General features: G+C 33.5%; 2 protein-coding genes and 1 long non-coding RNA gene across 4 annotated transcripts; 2 read left to right on the forward strand and 1 right to left on the reverse strand.

The window, feature by feature from the left end:
* Nucleotides 1-4677: 4677 nt before the first annotated feature.
* Nucleotides 4678-8451, forward strand: LOC145037542 (Chaperone DnaJ-domain superfamily protein). The gene is made up of 9 exons (XM_078986228.1): nucleotides 4678-4846; nucleotides 5704-5794; nucleotides 5900-5960; nucleotides 6550-6627; nucleotides 6954-7027; nucleotides 7192-7305; nucleotides 7438-7545; nucleotides 8095-8133; nucleotides 8216-8451. Exons 1-9 carry the CDS (start codon nucleotides 4749-4751, stop codon nucleotides 8300-8302), a joined length of 750 nt encoding a protein of 249 aa, XP_078842354.1. The 5' UTR covers nucleotides 4678-4748; the 3' UTR covers nucleotides 8303-8451.
* Nucleotides 8452-13402: 4951 nt separating this feature from the next.
* Nucleotides 13403-14504, forward strand: LOC145037543 (uncharacterized). Of its 2 annotated transcripts, none has more exons than XR_013678894.1 (2): nucleotides 13403-13451; nucleotides 13631-14504. It is a non-coding gene; the product is annotated as an uncharacterized LOC145037543 (long non-coding RNA). The 2 variants fall into 2 exon arrangements; XR_013678895.1 differs by having other exon boundaries at nucleotides 13407-13451; nucleotides 13638-14504.
* A 1658-nt stretch (nucleotides 14505-16162) lies between these two features.
* LOC145037544 (small ribosomal subunit protein uS17z) lies at nucleotides 16163-17531 on the reverse strand. Its single transcript, XM_078986229.1, has 6 exons — nucleotides 17417-17531; nucleotides 17294-17334; nucleotides 17095-17195; nucleotides 16777-16921; nucleotides 16602-16691; nucleotides 16163-16415 (listed from the first exon to the last, which is right to left on the reverse strand). Exons 1-6 carry the CDS (start codon nucleotides 17426-17428, stop codon nucleotides 16322-16324), a joined length of 483 nt encoding a protein of 160 aa, XP_078842355.1. The 5' UTR covers nucleotides 17429-17531; the 3' UTR covers nucleotides 16163-16321.
* Between the last annotated feature and the right edge of the window lie 280 nt (nucleotides 17532-17811).

Raw genomic sequence — 17811 nt, forward strand, 5'->3', positions numbered from 1 at the left:
GTCACACCCGTAAGTGTGCCCGAATCCCTCAAACCAAGGCTCTGATACCAACTTGTAACATCCCAAAATATGCCCAATTTTTTTTTAATCATGACTAAATCATTATATCAATATCATAAAATAAAAACCCATACGTCAATATCTCAAAACCATAATAAAGTATCATGAGAAAACTGTATCAAGACTGTATCAAATCATATCTACGAAAAGTTGAATCGACTCCCAGGATAAAAACTGAAGCGGTGGTGTATGCGATGCCATCATCCCGAGATTTTACCTTTACTTTGTGGAAGTACCTGAAACCAAAACTGAAACTTTAAGCACGAAGCTTAATGAGCTCCCCTAAACTACCACATACTATACAAGAACATATAAAGCACATACTAGGCCTTGCCCACTACATTGGACCGAAATCCAAAAACTGCATCGGACCAAAGTCCGAAACTAACCAGGGCCTCGCCCTCTACATCGGACCGAAGTCCAGAAACTACATCGGACTGAAGTCCGGAACTAACTAGGACCTTATCCCCTGCATCGGATCGAAGTCAGGAACTAACTGCATCATACCGAAATCCGGAACTGACTGGGACCTTGTCCCCTGCATCGGACCGAAGTCCGGAAACTGACTGAGCATAACATAGCATAACATAAACATATCAACTAGCATAAGCACATATACTGCATACTCCATCGGACCGAAGTCCGGAACACATAACACAAAACATGCTTGAATCACAAAGACATCAAGCAATCTAACTACTGCATCGGACCGAGGTCCGGAACTACTGCTAACTAAACGGGCCAGCATTGTGGTTGTAGACCCGTTCCTACTGGAAGGAAACACACCTCGTAACGTTGGCTGCTGAGGTGCTAGATCTGAGACTGTCTGACTGCTCCTCCGGAACTCCCCGACTACAAATCCCATAAACACTAAATCAAATACTGATAACTAATCTCAGGGTAAAATAACTATTTTACCCTTGGTCAAAGTCAACTTCCTGGTTAAAGTTAACTTCCTGGTTGACTCTACTCGCCGAGTCCTACTATGAACTCGCCGAGTTCCCGGACTCACACTTCTCTAACTTGCAACTCGACTCGCCGAGTCTGGACGTAGACTCGCCGAATCCCTCTACTTCTGGATCCTTTTTCAGGAGGGTTTGCGCTCCGACTCGCCGAGTCCAAGAACAACTCGTCGATTCCTATGCATGTCCTCACTAAACAGTTGATTCTAATCGATTCTAGTGCATCCAATTCATAGATCTGAGCTTCTAGGGCCGATATAACACGTAAAGTTGCCAACTTTACGTACATGCATTGAGGTATGAAGCTAAAACACCAAAATAAGCTAGAAATGGGAACCTAAGGTTTGCAACAAGGCCTTGCTTTGCATAATGGTAGCTACTTTGAGCTCCTGGGGCTTAATGATGTCAAGATCTATAGCTCGCTACCCTAAGGGAGCTCCAATCTCGAGTTTGGACCTTGAAATGTCCCAAAAGTGGAAAAACAAGCATATAAGAAGATCTACTAGGAAAATGGACAAGGTAGAAGCTTTATTACCAGATGAAGTAACAAATGGAAGCTAGCTTCTGGATCTCCTTCTTCTCCTTTGCACCTTATCTCTTTTCTTCTCTTATACACTTCCAAAAATACACCAAAACACTCAAAATAAGGAAGGAATCACTCAAGCTCACCAATGGAGGGCTAGGGTTTTGAGAGGGAAATGCTCTAAGGGTGCTGGAGGCTGGGATGAGGGCTATAAGGATGTTTAAATAGGGTACAAAGCCTAAAGATTAGGGTTTCTCCAAACTGGCCTACTCGTCGAGTCTAGGTGCGGACTCGCCGAGTAGATCACTTAAAACCCGCATCCAACTTGGCATCTACTCGACAAGTTAGGAATACTACTCGCCAAGTATCTCTTTATAAAATACATTTAATGAATTAATACGAACCAGGAATGGGCGTTACATTTATAGTGCAGTCAGGAAACCCTAGATAAACCATAATCCAAGATAATCTTAAATCGGGTAATTATCCACCTTCTTGTTTATCTACTAAAGATTATTCTAGAACCCTTAGGCCATAAGAAACCATCCAATGCTCTACGGAGGGTTCTATATTACCTTTTGCTCAACTATTGAACAATTACAATTCAATCCCTACACTTTTAATTAATTCTTTTAATCCCAAAATTATTTCCAATTAATTTCTGTTTAAATACTAATTAAATGTTTCTAATTAATATATTATCTTCATAATTTATTAACAAATCATTTATTTCAATTTATTAATCAAATAATAAATCAACATCTTTCTCTAAAATCATCTTATCTAGTTGCTAGTCTTGAGGGCAACTCAAAATGACTGTGCAACTATCAATTTATGTACATACAAATTATAGTTATCGGCTTAGACACCTAATCCAACAATAACATGTTACTATCATACTCTTTTGACTATTTTGATAGTAATGTCATATGATTTAAATGAAATTAAAAACACAAATTTTATTCGTATTTTTGGGACATTACATAATGGATAAAGTGGTAAAATTTATCTATTATGAAGCTATCAAGTACCAGATCTAATGTTATAAGGCTTGATCTGTAAGGATTAAGCTCTTAATGAAGAAAATTTTTCCTGATCAAAACCACGACATGGCCAAGGAAGGCCCACAATGTGGTGGTGCACTGCAACACATCTGTTTTGTCTGGACGTGGCCACATTGCGGTTAATAATTCACCACAACACGGTGACCGTTGAGCGTTGACTTTTTTGATCATTTTGACTTTTGTTCAAACTTTGGTAGAATGGAGTATTTGAATGGTCTCAATTTGTCATTAGGTAGCTTGGGTTAGCTATTTTTTTGTTGAGGTAGCTGTTGAGCTTCTGTTAAGTAATCCAGGTGAGTCTTCTCATTATAATGTGCAAAATGCTAGATTGTCTTTGTGACTCTTGCATGTATGTTGGGTGGGGCCCGTTATGTATGTTGAGTGAGGCCTGCAATGCATGTTCGGTGGGCCCGTTATGCCAGTTGTGTGGGCCTGTTATGCATGTTGGGTGGGGTCCCATTATGTATGTTTGGGTGGGGCCGTATTAGTATGCGGTATCTTGGGTAACTCGGTAAGCTTCATGCTTACGGCTTTAAGTTTATATGTTGCAAGTATTTTATCAAAACAAGGAAAAGCAAGGCGTGATTGCATCGCATCCATTGGAGGTTTTGCACTATCGTTTTATGATACTCTTATGTCTTGTTTTGAAAACTACATTTGGAACTATGCGGGTCTTTTTATGAAATGGATTTTGGTTGGTTTGATTTATGTGAAATTAAAACTTTACTTTATATTTTAGAGACATTAAATTATGTATCTTTCTCGTAATTTTGTCTTTCAAAAAGTCTCCGGTATGTTTTCTCAATGGTTTGTCATCGTTATGCATATTGTAGTAAGGTTTATCCTTCATTTGTTCCTGGCATGATTTTCTCTTGCTTAGTGTAATGGGCGTGTGTAGGATTACCATGCTAAATTGATGCTAATTACGGATGGCGCCAATGATGTTACATCCTTTTGCCGATCGCTTTTAAGTGTCTCATGTATTCATCATGGTTGGTTGTAATTGGTTAAGGTTGATCTTAGTTGGGTCTTGACAACATAAACAAGACACCAGGAGTTATAACGGGATGCATCCCAATATTGCTTTTTGATGTTTAATTCAGTAATAAGTTGTTAATTACAACCGAATCACGACAGGAGAAAAAAAGATGATCTTATAGTGTGAATTTCATTCGTATATATAGGGGGTTCTCGGAGAGAGTGGGTACCTTTTTTTCTGGTTTTCAGTTGTATTAATTGATTTAAATATAAATTGTATTGTGTACTTTTATATTTAATCTATCTAGCATATTTGTACATAGGGCATGATTTCAGGGATATGTTTTGTGGTTAGATGAAGGTCTCTATCTGGTGTGTATATTCCTAGCCTTCTATCTAATCAGGTAGGTTGGGTAGTGGACTTTTTTGGATAGGTAACCAGGCTGCCATTTTGCTCATTTGCCAGGTCGGGTACCCCATGAACGTTGATTGCCTCATCAGGTGCTTTTAAAGACAGGGCAACATGGTACTTGACTCTTGCACTACAATTCAAGATCCTGATACTTCGTGATAAGGGTTAATTGAAGATAGAGTTCCCAAGTTTAATCATAAGGTTATATGTTCTATAGGGATTACTTTGATGACCATATCTAATTTTTATGCAATACTAGGGTTTTGTTAAGTGTTTAGTTATATATGACAGATAATTTTTTTGGTGAAAGTTATCTAAGAGTGTGGTATGTTATCATATTACAAAATTATTATTCATCAATAAAGAATTATTTTCAAGGGTATAAGGTATTTGCATTGTTCTTTACACTACTATTATTTGATTGTGTGGTAAGGTACCAACAAACTAAGTTTTATATATGATCATTGTAGTTGATAACTCTTTTTTATTCATATTTTTTTTTGTATACCGTGCATTTTGGTATTGAAATTAAAATATTGGACCATCATGAATTTGCTGCAAAACCATGATCCTATAATTTCAATGTACATCTAAATACAAGGGCCATTTTGTTAATTTTGTTTATCCAAGGGTTTTCAGTGAAAAGTTTCCGGTTCTAATACCCCTTTCAATGATTTCTTCATTACGCGAAGCCGACCAAAATCGCCGGAAACCCAAGAAGAAAAAAAGGGGTGGAGCAAATTGGAGCGATGGGAGAAGCCAATACATCATCAATCGACGACGATTTGCTCCTCAAGAACTTCTACGCCGAAGTGAGCGAGGTTGAGCGCGACAATGAAGTCGCTAGGTATCCCTTCTGACCTTTTATCTATATCTTTCCTGTCTTATATGTTTTTGTTGTTTTATTTCTCTAATTAATTGTACTGTTCACATTAAATTCTCTTGGTTTCGGAAGTGTCTATGGATGCCATGAGTTGTATTTGAAATTGAGGATAAAATGTTCTTAAAGGAGGAAGTAATCGTCGTTAGCAGGTGTTATTGATTATCATTTAAAACTGCATACATACAAACTAGTTGTTCGTTTGATTGGATAGGTGTGTGTATATATGTGTCCTTAGTGACATGTAGGATAAGTATAATGCGTGTTGAACACTGTAAAATATGCTAAATTCAACATGAGAAAGTCATTTAGAACCCTAAGTTGAACACATAAAACTTCTTTTTTGACCTCGATCTGGATTTGCATCATGATTCTGTTGAAACTGTCTATGGAGCTTCAACTGATACTATGTTGCATACTTGCATCAGAGATTACGTTATTACATATTAACAATTGAAATCATGAATGATGTATTGTGTTTCATTGCCAACCTCATTTAAGATTAGAACTATAACAAATAACAATGATGGATTTTGCCCAAGGGGAACAATATTTAATAGTATTCTAAAAAGCATATATTGGGGTGTTTCTTAATAAACATTCATTTGTTCTTTAGCATCATTTCTAAATAGAAGGGTAAAAAGGTCATTTACTCACATTCATACGGTTCGTTTAGTCCAAAAAAGAAACAACTATATGTATACAATACTACCTCTATAGTCTAGACAAACATCATGTTTTGTTTACTTCATGTCTAATACAACTTGAGGCTTTTATATCATTAATGACCTAATACATGGTTTTTGAAACAACAATTTTCACAGGATTCTTTCATGCTTTAAGCTAAATGCATTTGAGTATCTCAATCTACCATTCGATTCATCTCCAGAAGAAGTGAAAAAGCAATATCGTAAGGTGATAACTTTTATCCATATATTGTCTCCATCAATTAAGAATCTCATTTTGGTGCTTGAAAGTTCCTAAAATTGCCATTTTTGACACCTTTAATAATCTGTGCAGTTATCATTGCTTGTTCATCCTGACAAATGCAAACATCCCCAAGCAAAAGAAGCTTTTTCTGGTATGTATGATGAAAATTTTGATAGCTTTAGTTTCATTAAGGTGTTTTTTTTTATAGTGATGTTTCTTTTTTACTTAATATAAACAGATGAACTTAATAGGTTAAGTGAGAGGAGAGTGACTTTATCTATTAAGACCTCATGTTTTACTCTTCTACCCCTAACCAAATTCTCCTTCTTTAAAAAAAAAAATTATTCAAACTCACTCATTTTCTTCCCTATGAAATAAGATTTATCCCATTCTTTTTCCTACCCTTGTCTTGTTCCCAAGAACAGTTAGGTATTGTTACATATTCTTAATCATCTAGTTAAATTTTTTTCTATCATAATCATTTATAATTTCCATCTATAACCTAATATTCAAATAAACATTCAGTTATTATATAGCATTACTTCTAGATAGAAGGGTAAAATTGTCATTTTTCATTTTCAGATTGTTCATTCAGTCCAAAAAAGAAACAACTAAGTATCATTAGTCATTACAGAATTTGTGTAACAAAAGTTTGTTTATGCTTATTTGCCCATTATTATTTATTTATTGCTTGTTCTTTTGTTCATACAATAACTAAAAGTGACTTATCTTTTATGCAGCACTTGCAAAAGCCCAACAGCTATTACTTGATCCACAAGAAAGAGAGTATCTTGTAAACCAAATTAATGCAGCAAGAGGTTTGTAATAACCCCACATTTTTTATTCCTGTTCATGTGTTTAAATTTAATGTCTTTCTGTTGTATCATAGTGTATTTGTAAATTTGTAATGATTGTTCCACTGTATGTTTTATAAGTAGATAACAATTAATGTTGCCATAATCAAACAATATCTCTAAAAGAAGCTTTATGATACAAAATTAGAAGGAATTAGAGTAGCAATTGAATGTTTATGAGGTGTCTGACTTAACTTTTTACAAATTTTCCCTTGCAAGTTGTAATATATAAATTTCTTACTTCATTTTCTCATGATTATATTTATAGTCTACTTTGACTGAATTTGCAGAAGAACTTAGAGCAAAAAGGAAAAAACAACTGAAGAAAGACACTGCATCTAAGCTGAAGTCACTAGTTGATGAGGTAAAGTAAATAATTTAATTTCTCATTCATGTCACAGCTTCCTCTTTTATAACTATTATTTAATAAAAATACTGTTAAGTGTTAACATATTTTGGTTTTCTGAAAATGTAGATGTATGAAGATTATGATATTATATTCTTATTGTTGTTTGAGTTTTTTTGTAGGGAAAATACGAGCAAGAATACGAAAAATCAGATGATTTTCAGCTTCAGCTAAAATTGAAGGTCCGGGAACTACTAACTGACCAAGAATGGCGCAGGAGGAAAATGCAGATGAGGGTATATTTGTAATTAACCTATTCTTTATTATATATGAAAATATTCCCAATCTACTTTCATTTTTTTCTTTATTACAAATTTCTTGTTATAATATTATTTAGAATATGTCAAGAAAATATGGAATTTGTGTAGATTTCGGAGGAAGAAGGAAGATTGAAGAAGGATGAAGAAGAATCCAAAGAGATGTGGAAAAGAAAGCGTGAACATGAGGAGCAGTGGGAAGGAACAAGGGAAAATAGGGTTTGTATTTCAGTATTTGGATAAATATTATAAGAGTAATTTACACTAATGGCCCCTATGGTTTCGGTTAATTTGCACGCTTGGTCCCTACTTGTTTTTGTTATGTGTTTGGTCCCTCCTGGTTGTTTTTGTTATGCGATTGGTCTCTGTCTTACCTAAAAACACTATTATTTATATATGGAAAAATTGTGAGGTAGGTAAGGTAAGATTAAGGGGTGGGGTTGGGGGTGTGTTTATTCAACTAAATTAATAAAATCAAGGGCAAAATAGTCTTTTTAGTTAATACAGGGACCAAGTGCGTAACAAAAACAAACAGTAGGGACCTTCCGAGTTAAAAAAATAAGTTAGGGACCAAACGTGCGAATTACCCCAAACCATAAGGACCATTAGTGTAATTTACTCATATTATAATTATTTCAAAAATATTTCACAAAAATGACAAACACACTTAAGGAAAAAATAGAGTAATAACATTTTTGCTAATAAATGAGGGTTTGTTTGTCCCCATTTAACCCTAAATCGTTTTGGCTTCTTTCCTATTTGAACCAGGTTTCCAGTTGGAGGGACTTCATGAAAGGAGGAAAGAAGGTAATTTTTTTTTCTACAAATTTTCCTTTTTTTTTTTAAGTTGAAAAATAATTACAACATGTGTTAATTGTGAGATGTGCAGGTGAAGAAAGGGGAAATCCGGCCACCAAAGCTTAAGACAGAAGACCCCAACAAGTCGTATGTTCAAAGGCCTGTAAAACGAGGTTAAAGGGGCTTAAATTTCTCACGTTTTACTCAAAATATGTAACTTTACACTTGATTTAGTGGTTGAATATACAACTTTGTAACTTGGAATTGTTTGTAGCGCAGTATAAGAATATTGTATATTGCAATTTATGTTTGTTTCCTTCTTGTTAATATCGAATAGAAAGGGAAAAATCCCTAGTTTAATCTCGACAATACACACGATAAGATATATCCATAACATGAGTGGACCAATGTGCGTAAACTTGGGCTTTATTCATTTAACGAGTCAGTACATGGATGTCACTCATTTAGAGGTAATTATAATGTTTTCAGATAATGTAATATTAATATAATTTGTTTAAATATAGATAACTTATTTATAGATATAACATATATTAAATTATTTAAATGTTATTGTTGTAATTAATAAGAGACTCGACGAAGGTATACCTATTGCAAGTTTAACAAAAATTTTTATTAACGTCAATAGTGAATACCGTAACCAAAGTTCATGAGAAAGTTGTTCCCATAATCTTTACTTAAAAAGAGAAATGGGTAGAAAACTTTTGTCTACAAAGTTCATTATAAAAGTTAAAGTTGGCAAATTATCATATATCTGTAATTTTAGGAGTGGGTGTGATGCGTTTTGCATGGTTTTTAGTTGAAACTATACCGAAAAGTGCATAGATCGGTTTTTAGCTTCGTTTGGTTTTTGTGTTTGGTGCGCTTTGCAGTTTTAGCTATGGTTTGGTTTCAATGTGGTTTGGCTTGGTTTATAAACCGCAGTAGGTATGGTGTGGGTTTAAAACCGCAAGACGGATGAACTATAGTCCTGGTCTATTGATTTTGAAAGCATTGTGCGAAAAGTAAAAATAAGACCCTAAATATATATTTTATATATAAGCAATATCAGTAATATAAATCGATATATATTATAAAAAATTTTAAACCAAAATTGTTACCAATGGTGTGTCACTGATCATCGCTTAACTAAACGATATGGACCTTGTACGGTCGTACACCCTACACATAACCATGGTCAGTCCTTGATTGATTATAGTTATTTTTTTACGGTTATAATTAGTCAACCACATATATAAAAGGGATTTATAGCCAACTCAGCCCTTATTATAATCATATTTCGTAAGTTTTGAAACTTTGAAAATGAAGATCCGCTTCTTGGCTTCTCTTTAGTTAAATGTAATTAAAAAATAAAAAAAAATAAAAAAAAAAAAAGAAGTGATGTTTTATATATATTAAATAGGTAATCTATATTATATTATTATGTATACATTTACAAGACCATATGGTGTGGTTTGGCGGTGCGGTTTTCATGAGTTCTGTGCAGTAAAGAGTATCTGATTGTCAAGTTTTAGATATTGACAAAAACTAAAAACAGTTGACATCAGACAATCAAATTCTAGCTCATTCCTTTATTAGATTCGGGCTGGCAGTCAGTTCTTATTAGACTGAGACCAATGTCATTCTTTTTGTTCAGCTACCACCGGTTTATGGCAGGTCCAAAGACCGTTTCGGCAAAGACTAAAAAACAGATTTTATACATTTTTATGTAGGGATGTCAAAAAGTCATGTGGGACCCCAATCATGTATGAGGGGTGATTATTAAAAAAACTGGGACGGAGGCAAGGTTAACCCCCGTTTTAATTTCGGGGACGGGGCGGGATGTGTAGTCTCATCTCGAAACCCCCACGAGTCCCCGTTAATATGTTATATATATTTATATTATTATATGTATTAATTGTATAAATACTGACTTATTGTATCCATCAATCCGTGTAGGCATGTATCATGTATCATCTTTTGACGTAAATCACGTAATGAGTAAATGAAGTTTTAATTTTTTTTTTCTTTGTTGATTGATCCTTCCGGGTTCCCGCTTCTTACTCCGTCTGCGGTTCTCTACAGACTCCATCATTGCTTCACATTGCTTCACATTCAGTCTGTTGTCGATCCTCAATAGAGTGTCCATCGTCGACTCTTTAGTGTCGATCCCTTCCTTCCCCTTCATCTATTCATCAACGACACAGATTTGGGATTCATCTGTGTGCATTCCATTTGTCACCTCACTCAAGTCAGGTCCGTATAACATCTTCTGATCCTCATCTAATTAATTCATCTCATCATCTGTCCTTTACTTCATTATAACATCAATTATATGTTTGATTGAATACAGAATTAGACACTGATTCAAAATGGATGAAAGTTTGTCGTAGCCAGGATAAGCTTTTAAAAAATAAAGGTAGAGAGTAAAAAAAAATTCAAACTGATTGTTATCAATTTCTCTTCCATTTTGAACGATAAGATTAAAATCTTTCTTAAATTGATTGAAAGGTTTATTGTTTTTTGATATATCTTTAAAAATATCTTTTTGAATTCCAAAATAGTGATTTATTTTGAGTGTATTTAACCAGCATCTTGCAACAATCTGATTTATATTGTTACAAATGTTAGCTCGGGTTTGAACGCCTACTTTTCCTAAAGAAGAAAAAGCATATATTTTTTTTCTGAGTAGGATCATCAAGATTTTTAAGTCTAAATGATTACCATTTTTGTAAATATGAGGAAGGTCTATCTTACTCGGTTAGAAAAAATAATTTTTCTTGGATTAGAAAAAGAACAAGGAAGTCATCGTCTTCAAAATCATATGTTGGAAAATATTCATAAATTTCCTAATAAAATTGAAGATAAAAAACAGTTACAAATATTTTTAGGAATCTTAACATATGCTTCATACTACTTTCCTAAACTTGCAAAAATAAGAGGCCCTTACAATAACACTTAAGAAATATGTCATTTGGTCATGGTTTGAAAATGATTCTAGCTATATGGCAAAAATAAAAAAAGAACCTAAAGGAGTTTCCACCTCTATATCATCCTAATATAGATGATAAATTCATTATCGAAACTGATGCTTCAAATAATTAGTGGGGAGGAATCCTTAAAGCAATAAATTTGGAGTATCAATCCAAAGAATTAATTTGCAGATACACCTCAGGATCTTTTAAGGATGCTGAAAGAAATTAGCATTCTAATGAAAAAGAATATCTTGTCGTTAAAAGGGTAATCGAAAAGTTTTCAATCTATCTAACACCTGTAAATTTTACAGTAAGAACATATAACAAAAACTTTGCTTATTTTTAAGAAATAGCGTTTCTGGAGATAACAAACAAGGTCAACTAGTTCGATGGCAAATATGGTTTTCCAGATATAGCTTCGAAGTAGAGCGCATTAAAGGAGAAAAGAATATCTTTGTAGACTTCTTAACTCGAGAATTCCAATAGAAAAATTAATTAGGTTTGATATTCTTTTCATACAGGAATCAAAGTCATTCAGCGTTATACCTTGGTGGTCTAACGACCCAAGAGGTTTTAACCTCGGTCCATAATTTGGACTACAGGTACATAGCCTTCCTCAAATGGAGAAAGAACAAGAGCTTATACTCAAACAAGCTCTTATTGAGCAATAATTGGAATTCGTCAGAAACCAATTAAAAATTGTAAGACTATTTATGTCTAACATCAAAAAGAACTTTCTTATCCTTCCTCTCCTATGAGTCAAGAAGAAAATGTAAGTGTTTAAAAGAACATCGAACAACAAGAGATAAATGTTTCACCTCCTTTAAAAAGAAAAGAAATGTTTAGACTTGAGAAAACGGCTCTAGGTAAAGATTCAACAAATTTGTTGAAGGTTGTGGATTTACCAAAAATCCAGACAAGAGTACAAATTCCAATAACGTTGGTTACACCCTTAGACTTTAATCAAAGACCCAACGGGGGAATTCAAATCCCAAAAACTGAAGGTTTATCTTCAGGATCAGGATCACCTGATAAGGGAATTCAAATCCCAAAGGAATTGTTACAAATTCCTAATAAAAATTCAAAACCATAATGCGTTGCATTCAATGGACCCAATGCTGGTATATTTGAAGACCGGAATATCACCAAAAAGACAACAGAAGGAATTAAAAATATTAAACACAAAAAGTTTAATAACTTTCTTGAAGCCAAGATAGCTACAGATCAATACACAAGATTTGAAAGGTGTTCAGAACTACAACTTATTACTACAGCAGAAACCTTAAGAGCTAACACGTTCAAGTTAGCCTTAAATTCTACCAAAAGTTCCAAAATCATTCTTGGAGGCCTTCCAAGAATACTAAAAAAGTCACACCTGACCTCCTAGTAGAAATCAAGATAAAAGACTTTGAGTATTATTAAAGGTATGCTCAAAGTGCAGTAGAAGAAAATTTTGTAGAAGAAAAGTTCTCCACTATTGACGGGAAGAATTTAAGCTACTACAATTTCTACAAAAATGCCAACTCTTTACCATTATATGAAGCATTTCAACTAGGATTGCTAAAAACAATATATCCTAGTCAAAACCAGGAAATAAAGCTTTTCTCTAAAAGCTTTACAAAAGCAATAAAAACTTTCAGAACAAGATGCTGCAAAAAGGATCAAGACATTTTTCTAAAATCCAGTAGTAGCATCCTATACTGGAATGACAAAGATGAATTAAAATATCATCCTCATCATTTAGTACAGATAGGTATATGCAATCAAGAAACCTATCGGCCCAGCAAAACCATGTAAGAAAAGCTTGAAAGAGTTGATATCCTCCAGCTAGCAAAATCTAGAATTGAAATCTTTATCAACAAAGTTTTCAGTTTTTCAGCAGGTGACAAGATCTTTCTCAATGGATATGATGCCAATGAGAAGATCTTAATCTGTAGCAAATATAGCAAAGAGATTTCTCCGACCGATGAACAACTGTTCTTAGCCTTCCAAAACTCCCTGCTAAAGCTAGACTTAATCGACGAACACGTGGCAGATATCTATAAGACGCTCCAAAAAAGAACTAACATGTACAACTTTCAAAGATGCTCAACCATCAATGTTGCCTCCACTACCGAAAATAATAATGGAAAATCTATTATTAAAGAAGATTCCTCGACAATCACCAAATAAGAGAGGACCCTCAAAGATAAACTACTACACAATAATGTAGTTAGTGGATGATTTGGTCTGCAGTGACGTAAAACATTTGTATCATATCCTCTCTATGATTCTATAAATAGAGAGTTATGCTTTCATTTGTAGGCAGAGTAAAAATACAAGAACCTTAAACATTCTATTGAAATCTGCAAATGTGTGAGTAAAACCCCATATAGGGTTTATAGTTTAAAATTGTAAAAACCTTCGGGTTTTAGTTCATTTATAAATAAGAAAAGTTTTCACAATCCATGCTTTGTGCAATAATCTGTATTTTTAAAGTTTGAAGTCTTATTCGTCATTATGATCTAGTACTAACAAGTAACGCCGGTCAAAAGGATGCAGGGAAGAAGGAAAGATCGACACCAAGATTGACGAAAAAATCACAAAGCCTCAAGCACGAGCAAGGTATAAAAACTATCTTTTAATCATTAACAAAACTATCCCGTTAAAGTTTTTCAATTTAGAAAACTATTAACTCTAATAAATTATCTTTAATAAAAAGCAAAAATCTTATAACAACTCAAATGAGTAGTAATAAAATATTAATTAATCAAGAACCTAATAAGTTCTTGATTTCTCAAATAAAAGATTGTGGAATTACTAGTAAACAACATCAAAGAAATTTAAATTATATTAATAATGAAATTTCTTTAATAGATTTAACGCTACAAACGTCTCTACGATATGATTTTAGAAGGCAAATAAATGCTAAAAGTAATAGATTTGCACACATTCATGTACAAAATTCAATAAAAAAGAGTCTTTTGTCTAACAAAGATATTTAACTGAGTTAAAAGATAAGTTTTTAACTTAAATTCATCCGCAAATTGAGTTAAAAGATAAGCTTTTAACAACCAATTCCTGCTAAAGCCAAACTTAATCGGCGAACACGTGGCATACATCTGTAAGACGCTCCACAAAAGCACAAACAAATACAACTATCAAAGATGCTCAACCATCAATGTGGCCTCCACTACCGAAAATAATAATGGCAAAGCTATTATTAAAGAAGATTCATCGACAAACACTAAATAAGAGAGGACCCTTAAAGATAAACTATTACACAATAATGTAGTTAGTGGATGATTTGGTTAGTAGTGACGTAAAACACTTGTATCAGATCCTAGAAGGCAAATAAATGCTAAAAGTAATAGATTTGCACACATTCATGTACAAAATTCAATAAAAAGGAGTCTTTTGTCTAACAAAGATATTTAACTGAGTTAAAAGATAAGTTTTTAACTTAAATTCATCCGCAAATTGAGTTAAAAGATAAGCTTTTAACTACCAATTCCTGCTAAAGCCAAACTTAATCGGCGAACACGTGGCATACATCTGTAAGACGCTCCACAAAAGCACAAACAAATACAACTACCAAAGATGCTCAACCATCAATGTGGCCTCCACTACCGAAAATAATAATGGCAAAGCTAATATTAAAGAAGATTCATCGACAAACACTAAATAAGAGAGGACCCTTAAAGATAAACTATTACACAATAATGTAGTTAGTGGATGATTTGGTCAGTAGTGACGTAAAACACTTGTATCAGATCCTCTCTATGATTCTATAAATAGAGAGTTATGTTTTCATTTTTAAGTTTTGCCTTTCAAAATAGAGGAGAAATTGATAACAATCTTTTATTTGAGAAATCAAGAACTTATTAGGTTCTTGATTAATTAATATTTTATTACTACTCATTTGAGTTGTTATAAGATTTTTGCTTTTTATTAAAGATAATTTATTAGAGTTAATAGTTTTCTAAATTGAAAAACTTTAACGGGATAGTTTTCAAAATGGAGGAGATTGTTATCAATTTCTCCTCTATTTTGAAAGGCAAAACTTAAAAATGAAAACATAACTCTCTATTTATAGAATCATAGAGAGGATCTGATACAAGTGTTTTACGTCACTACTGACCAAATCATCCACTAACTACATTATTGTGTAATAGTTTATCTTTAAGGGTCCTCTCTTATTTGGTGTTTGTCGAGGAATCTTCTTTAATAATAACTTTGTCATTATTATTTTCAGTAGGGCCACATTGATGGTTAGTGTTTTTGTGGAGCGTCTTACAGATATCCATATCTGCCACATGTTCGCCGATTAAGTTTGACGTTAAAAGAAATGGGTTGTTAAGAAGAAATTAAAACATCTTATGAAATTTTATTACTTTTCAAATTAGTAGTTGGACTGTTCATCTATTTTATTGAATATAAACATTAGTTTCTTTTAAATTCTTTAAGTTTGTTAGTGTCAGTGTGTTTCTATCATCTATTCGTCTGTTTAGTTTATTTGTTTCTTATTCAATCTTAGTGTGTTACATGATTTAATCGTTGCTTACCATAAGATTTTTATAGGTATTGCTGTGGATGGCGGTGATACTTAAATGTTGATGAAGATGAAAAGATGGAAAGTAGAATGATTATGAAAGTAGAATGATTTTGTGTTCTCGTAATTGTTAGTTTTTCTATGAACTTTTCATATATTTTTTTCGGTTTGTAAGTTTGGATTTATTGTGTTTTTTTGGAACTTTAATCACACGATAGATTTGGATATATTATGGTTTTTTTGGAACTTCATAGCAATCCTTCCTGTTTCTTTGAATTATTCGTTTGAAAGTACCTATAAATAGTGTGTATTTTTCCAGTGTGGGGGTAATCAAGGAATTCGGAAACAAAAAGCTAAATAAGCAGCCCCATTGACCCATTGACATCGCTACATGATCGACACATTTTTCTAGAAAACCCATGGCTTGTTTGCTAAATTTTTTTAATTTCTACTCTTTTCGCCTTTGTAATACGACTTAATATGAGTTAGTCAAATGATATTTAAGCATATAAAAACAGATAGAAGAAAAAAAACGGACAACCAAATAATAATTTCTTAAACAACTCTCAAAAGTGATAACATAAACCAAAAACAACAGCATAATAGTGTCTACATAACAATAAAACTCCTGTTATGTTCTCAAAATCTATTTCATAATCAACCAAAAAGAGTTGCAAACTCAATAAATATACTTTTAAAATCCTGCAAAAGCTTTCTTCCCAGTGCTACCAGAAGATCCTGCTGGGATCACCTTCAACACATTGAACCTCACAGTCTTTGACAAAGGTCTGAAAAAAACAAACATTAAAACGTTAATTACATCATCCTCCTTCTACTTCAGTTTAAACCTATATAACCAATCTAAAACACAATCTACCCTTTATAACCCTAGATCATGCTATTTTCAAAGTACAAAGCTTTCATAAGAACAAATAAAAATTGAATGAATGAGAAATATAGTTTTAAAGACAGACCTGCATTGCCCAATGGTGACGTGGTCACCTTCCTTCACACGGAAACATGGTGAGATGTGAGCAGGAGTGTTGGAGTGCCTCTTCTCATATCTATATCACAAAAAGAATGTAAACACAAATTAGAATAAAAAAACATCAGTGATTATCGCTAAAATGGTAGAATCGAAGTTGTTACCTTTGGTATTTCTTGATGTAGTGAAAATAGTCCCTTCGAACAATGATGGTCCTCACCATCTTTGCACTGTGGCATGTTCCAGTTAGGATACGGCCTCTGATGGAGACATCACCGGTGAATGGACACTTCTTGTCGATGTAAGTACCTGAAATCAACGACAGATGCAAAAATTTGGTAAATATAAAGTGGTATTGATTCAATTTCATCTCTTTCGTTTCATATTGATCTACGATATATCATACGCCTTTGTATAGATTCAATGATTCTACGATAACAAATAAAATGACGATTTAACATATACGAATTTGGTGAGAATACCTTCGATGGCTTCTCGTGGTGTCTTGAATCCAAGACCAACACTCTTCCAGAATCTGTTACCACCCTTTCCAGGCCTCTTTCCTTTCCCACTTTTCTTCGAGCTAATGAAACATTGCATAGATCAATCAAATTAGATTAAACATTAAACAAAAGTTGGACAAATTAACACAATTCTAGAGGTTTAGGGTTTGTTTCTAACCAGAGAAACACTTTGGGTTGCTTCAAAAACGCCTTCTCGGTCTATGAATAAATGCAGAAGACGAGTAAGAAAACGTAAAATGTTATTATCAAAACAGAGAGTGGAATCTACTAGACTACATACCTGTTCAGCCATTGTTGAGGAGGGAGTGCGAGCTCAGAAACGGCGTACACAAGAGAGAAAATCAGTAAGAAACCCTAGAGAACAAGACGTTGTTTCTTTATTTAAGGATGTGTTAGATGTTGGGTCTGCTGGGCCTTATATTGGGCTGGGCCTAACTCTTGAGCAATATCAAACAATATATTGTTTTATATATCTGGAATATGGAATATTGACGAATAGTCAGATAACCACAACATGTTTTTGCAATAGAAAATCTAAATGTGAGTTTGAAGTGGAAACTTGTCAAGAAAAAAAATATATCATTTATACTTAGGAAGTTATAAAATTTTGGAGTCTCTTATCAATGGTTGAAAATCTTTCATGAATAACATATTGTTAGTACCTCACGATTTAAG

Source organism: Lactuca saligna, chromosome 3, assembly GCF_052625555.1.
Source record: "Lactuca saligna cultivar CGN05327 chromosome 3, ASM5262555v1, whole genome shotgun sequence".
NCBI classification, from domain to species: Eukaryota; Viridiplantae; Streptophyta; class Magnoliopsida; order Asterales; family Asteraceae; genus Lactuca; species Lactuca saligna.

Bases quoted from the DNA above. Each gene is read 5' to 3' on its own strand.
- LOC145037544 (XM_078986229.1), bottom strand. The intron at 17,196-17,293 runs GTTAGAAACAAA...ATGTTTCATTAG, and splicing joins CAACCCAAAGTGTTTCTCTG to CTCGAAGAAAAGTGGGAAAG. The intron at 16,922-17,094 runs GTATTCTCACCA...CGTTGATTTCAG, and splicing joins ACCACGAGAAGCCATCGAAG to GTACTTACATCGACAAGAAG.
- LOC145037542 (XM_078986228.1), top strand. From the start codon at position 4,749: ATGGGAGAAGCCAATACATCATCAATCGACGACGATTTGCTCCTCAAG. The intron at 4,847-5,703 runs GTATCCCTTCTG...CAATTTTCACAG, and splicing joins CGCGACAATGAAGTCGCTAG to GATTCTTTCATGCTTTAAGC. The intron at 5,795-5,899 runs GTGATAACTTTT...TAATCTGTGCAG, and splicing joins TGAAAAAGCAATATCGTAAG to TTATCATTGCTTGTTCATCC.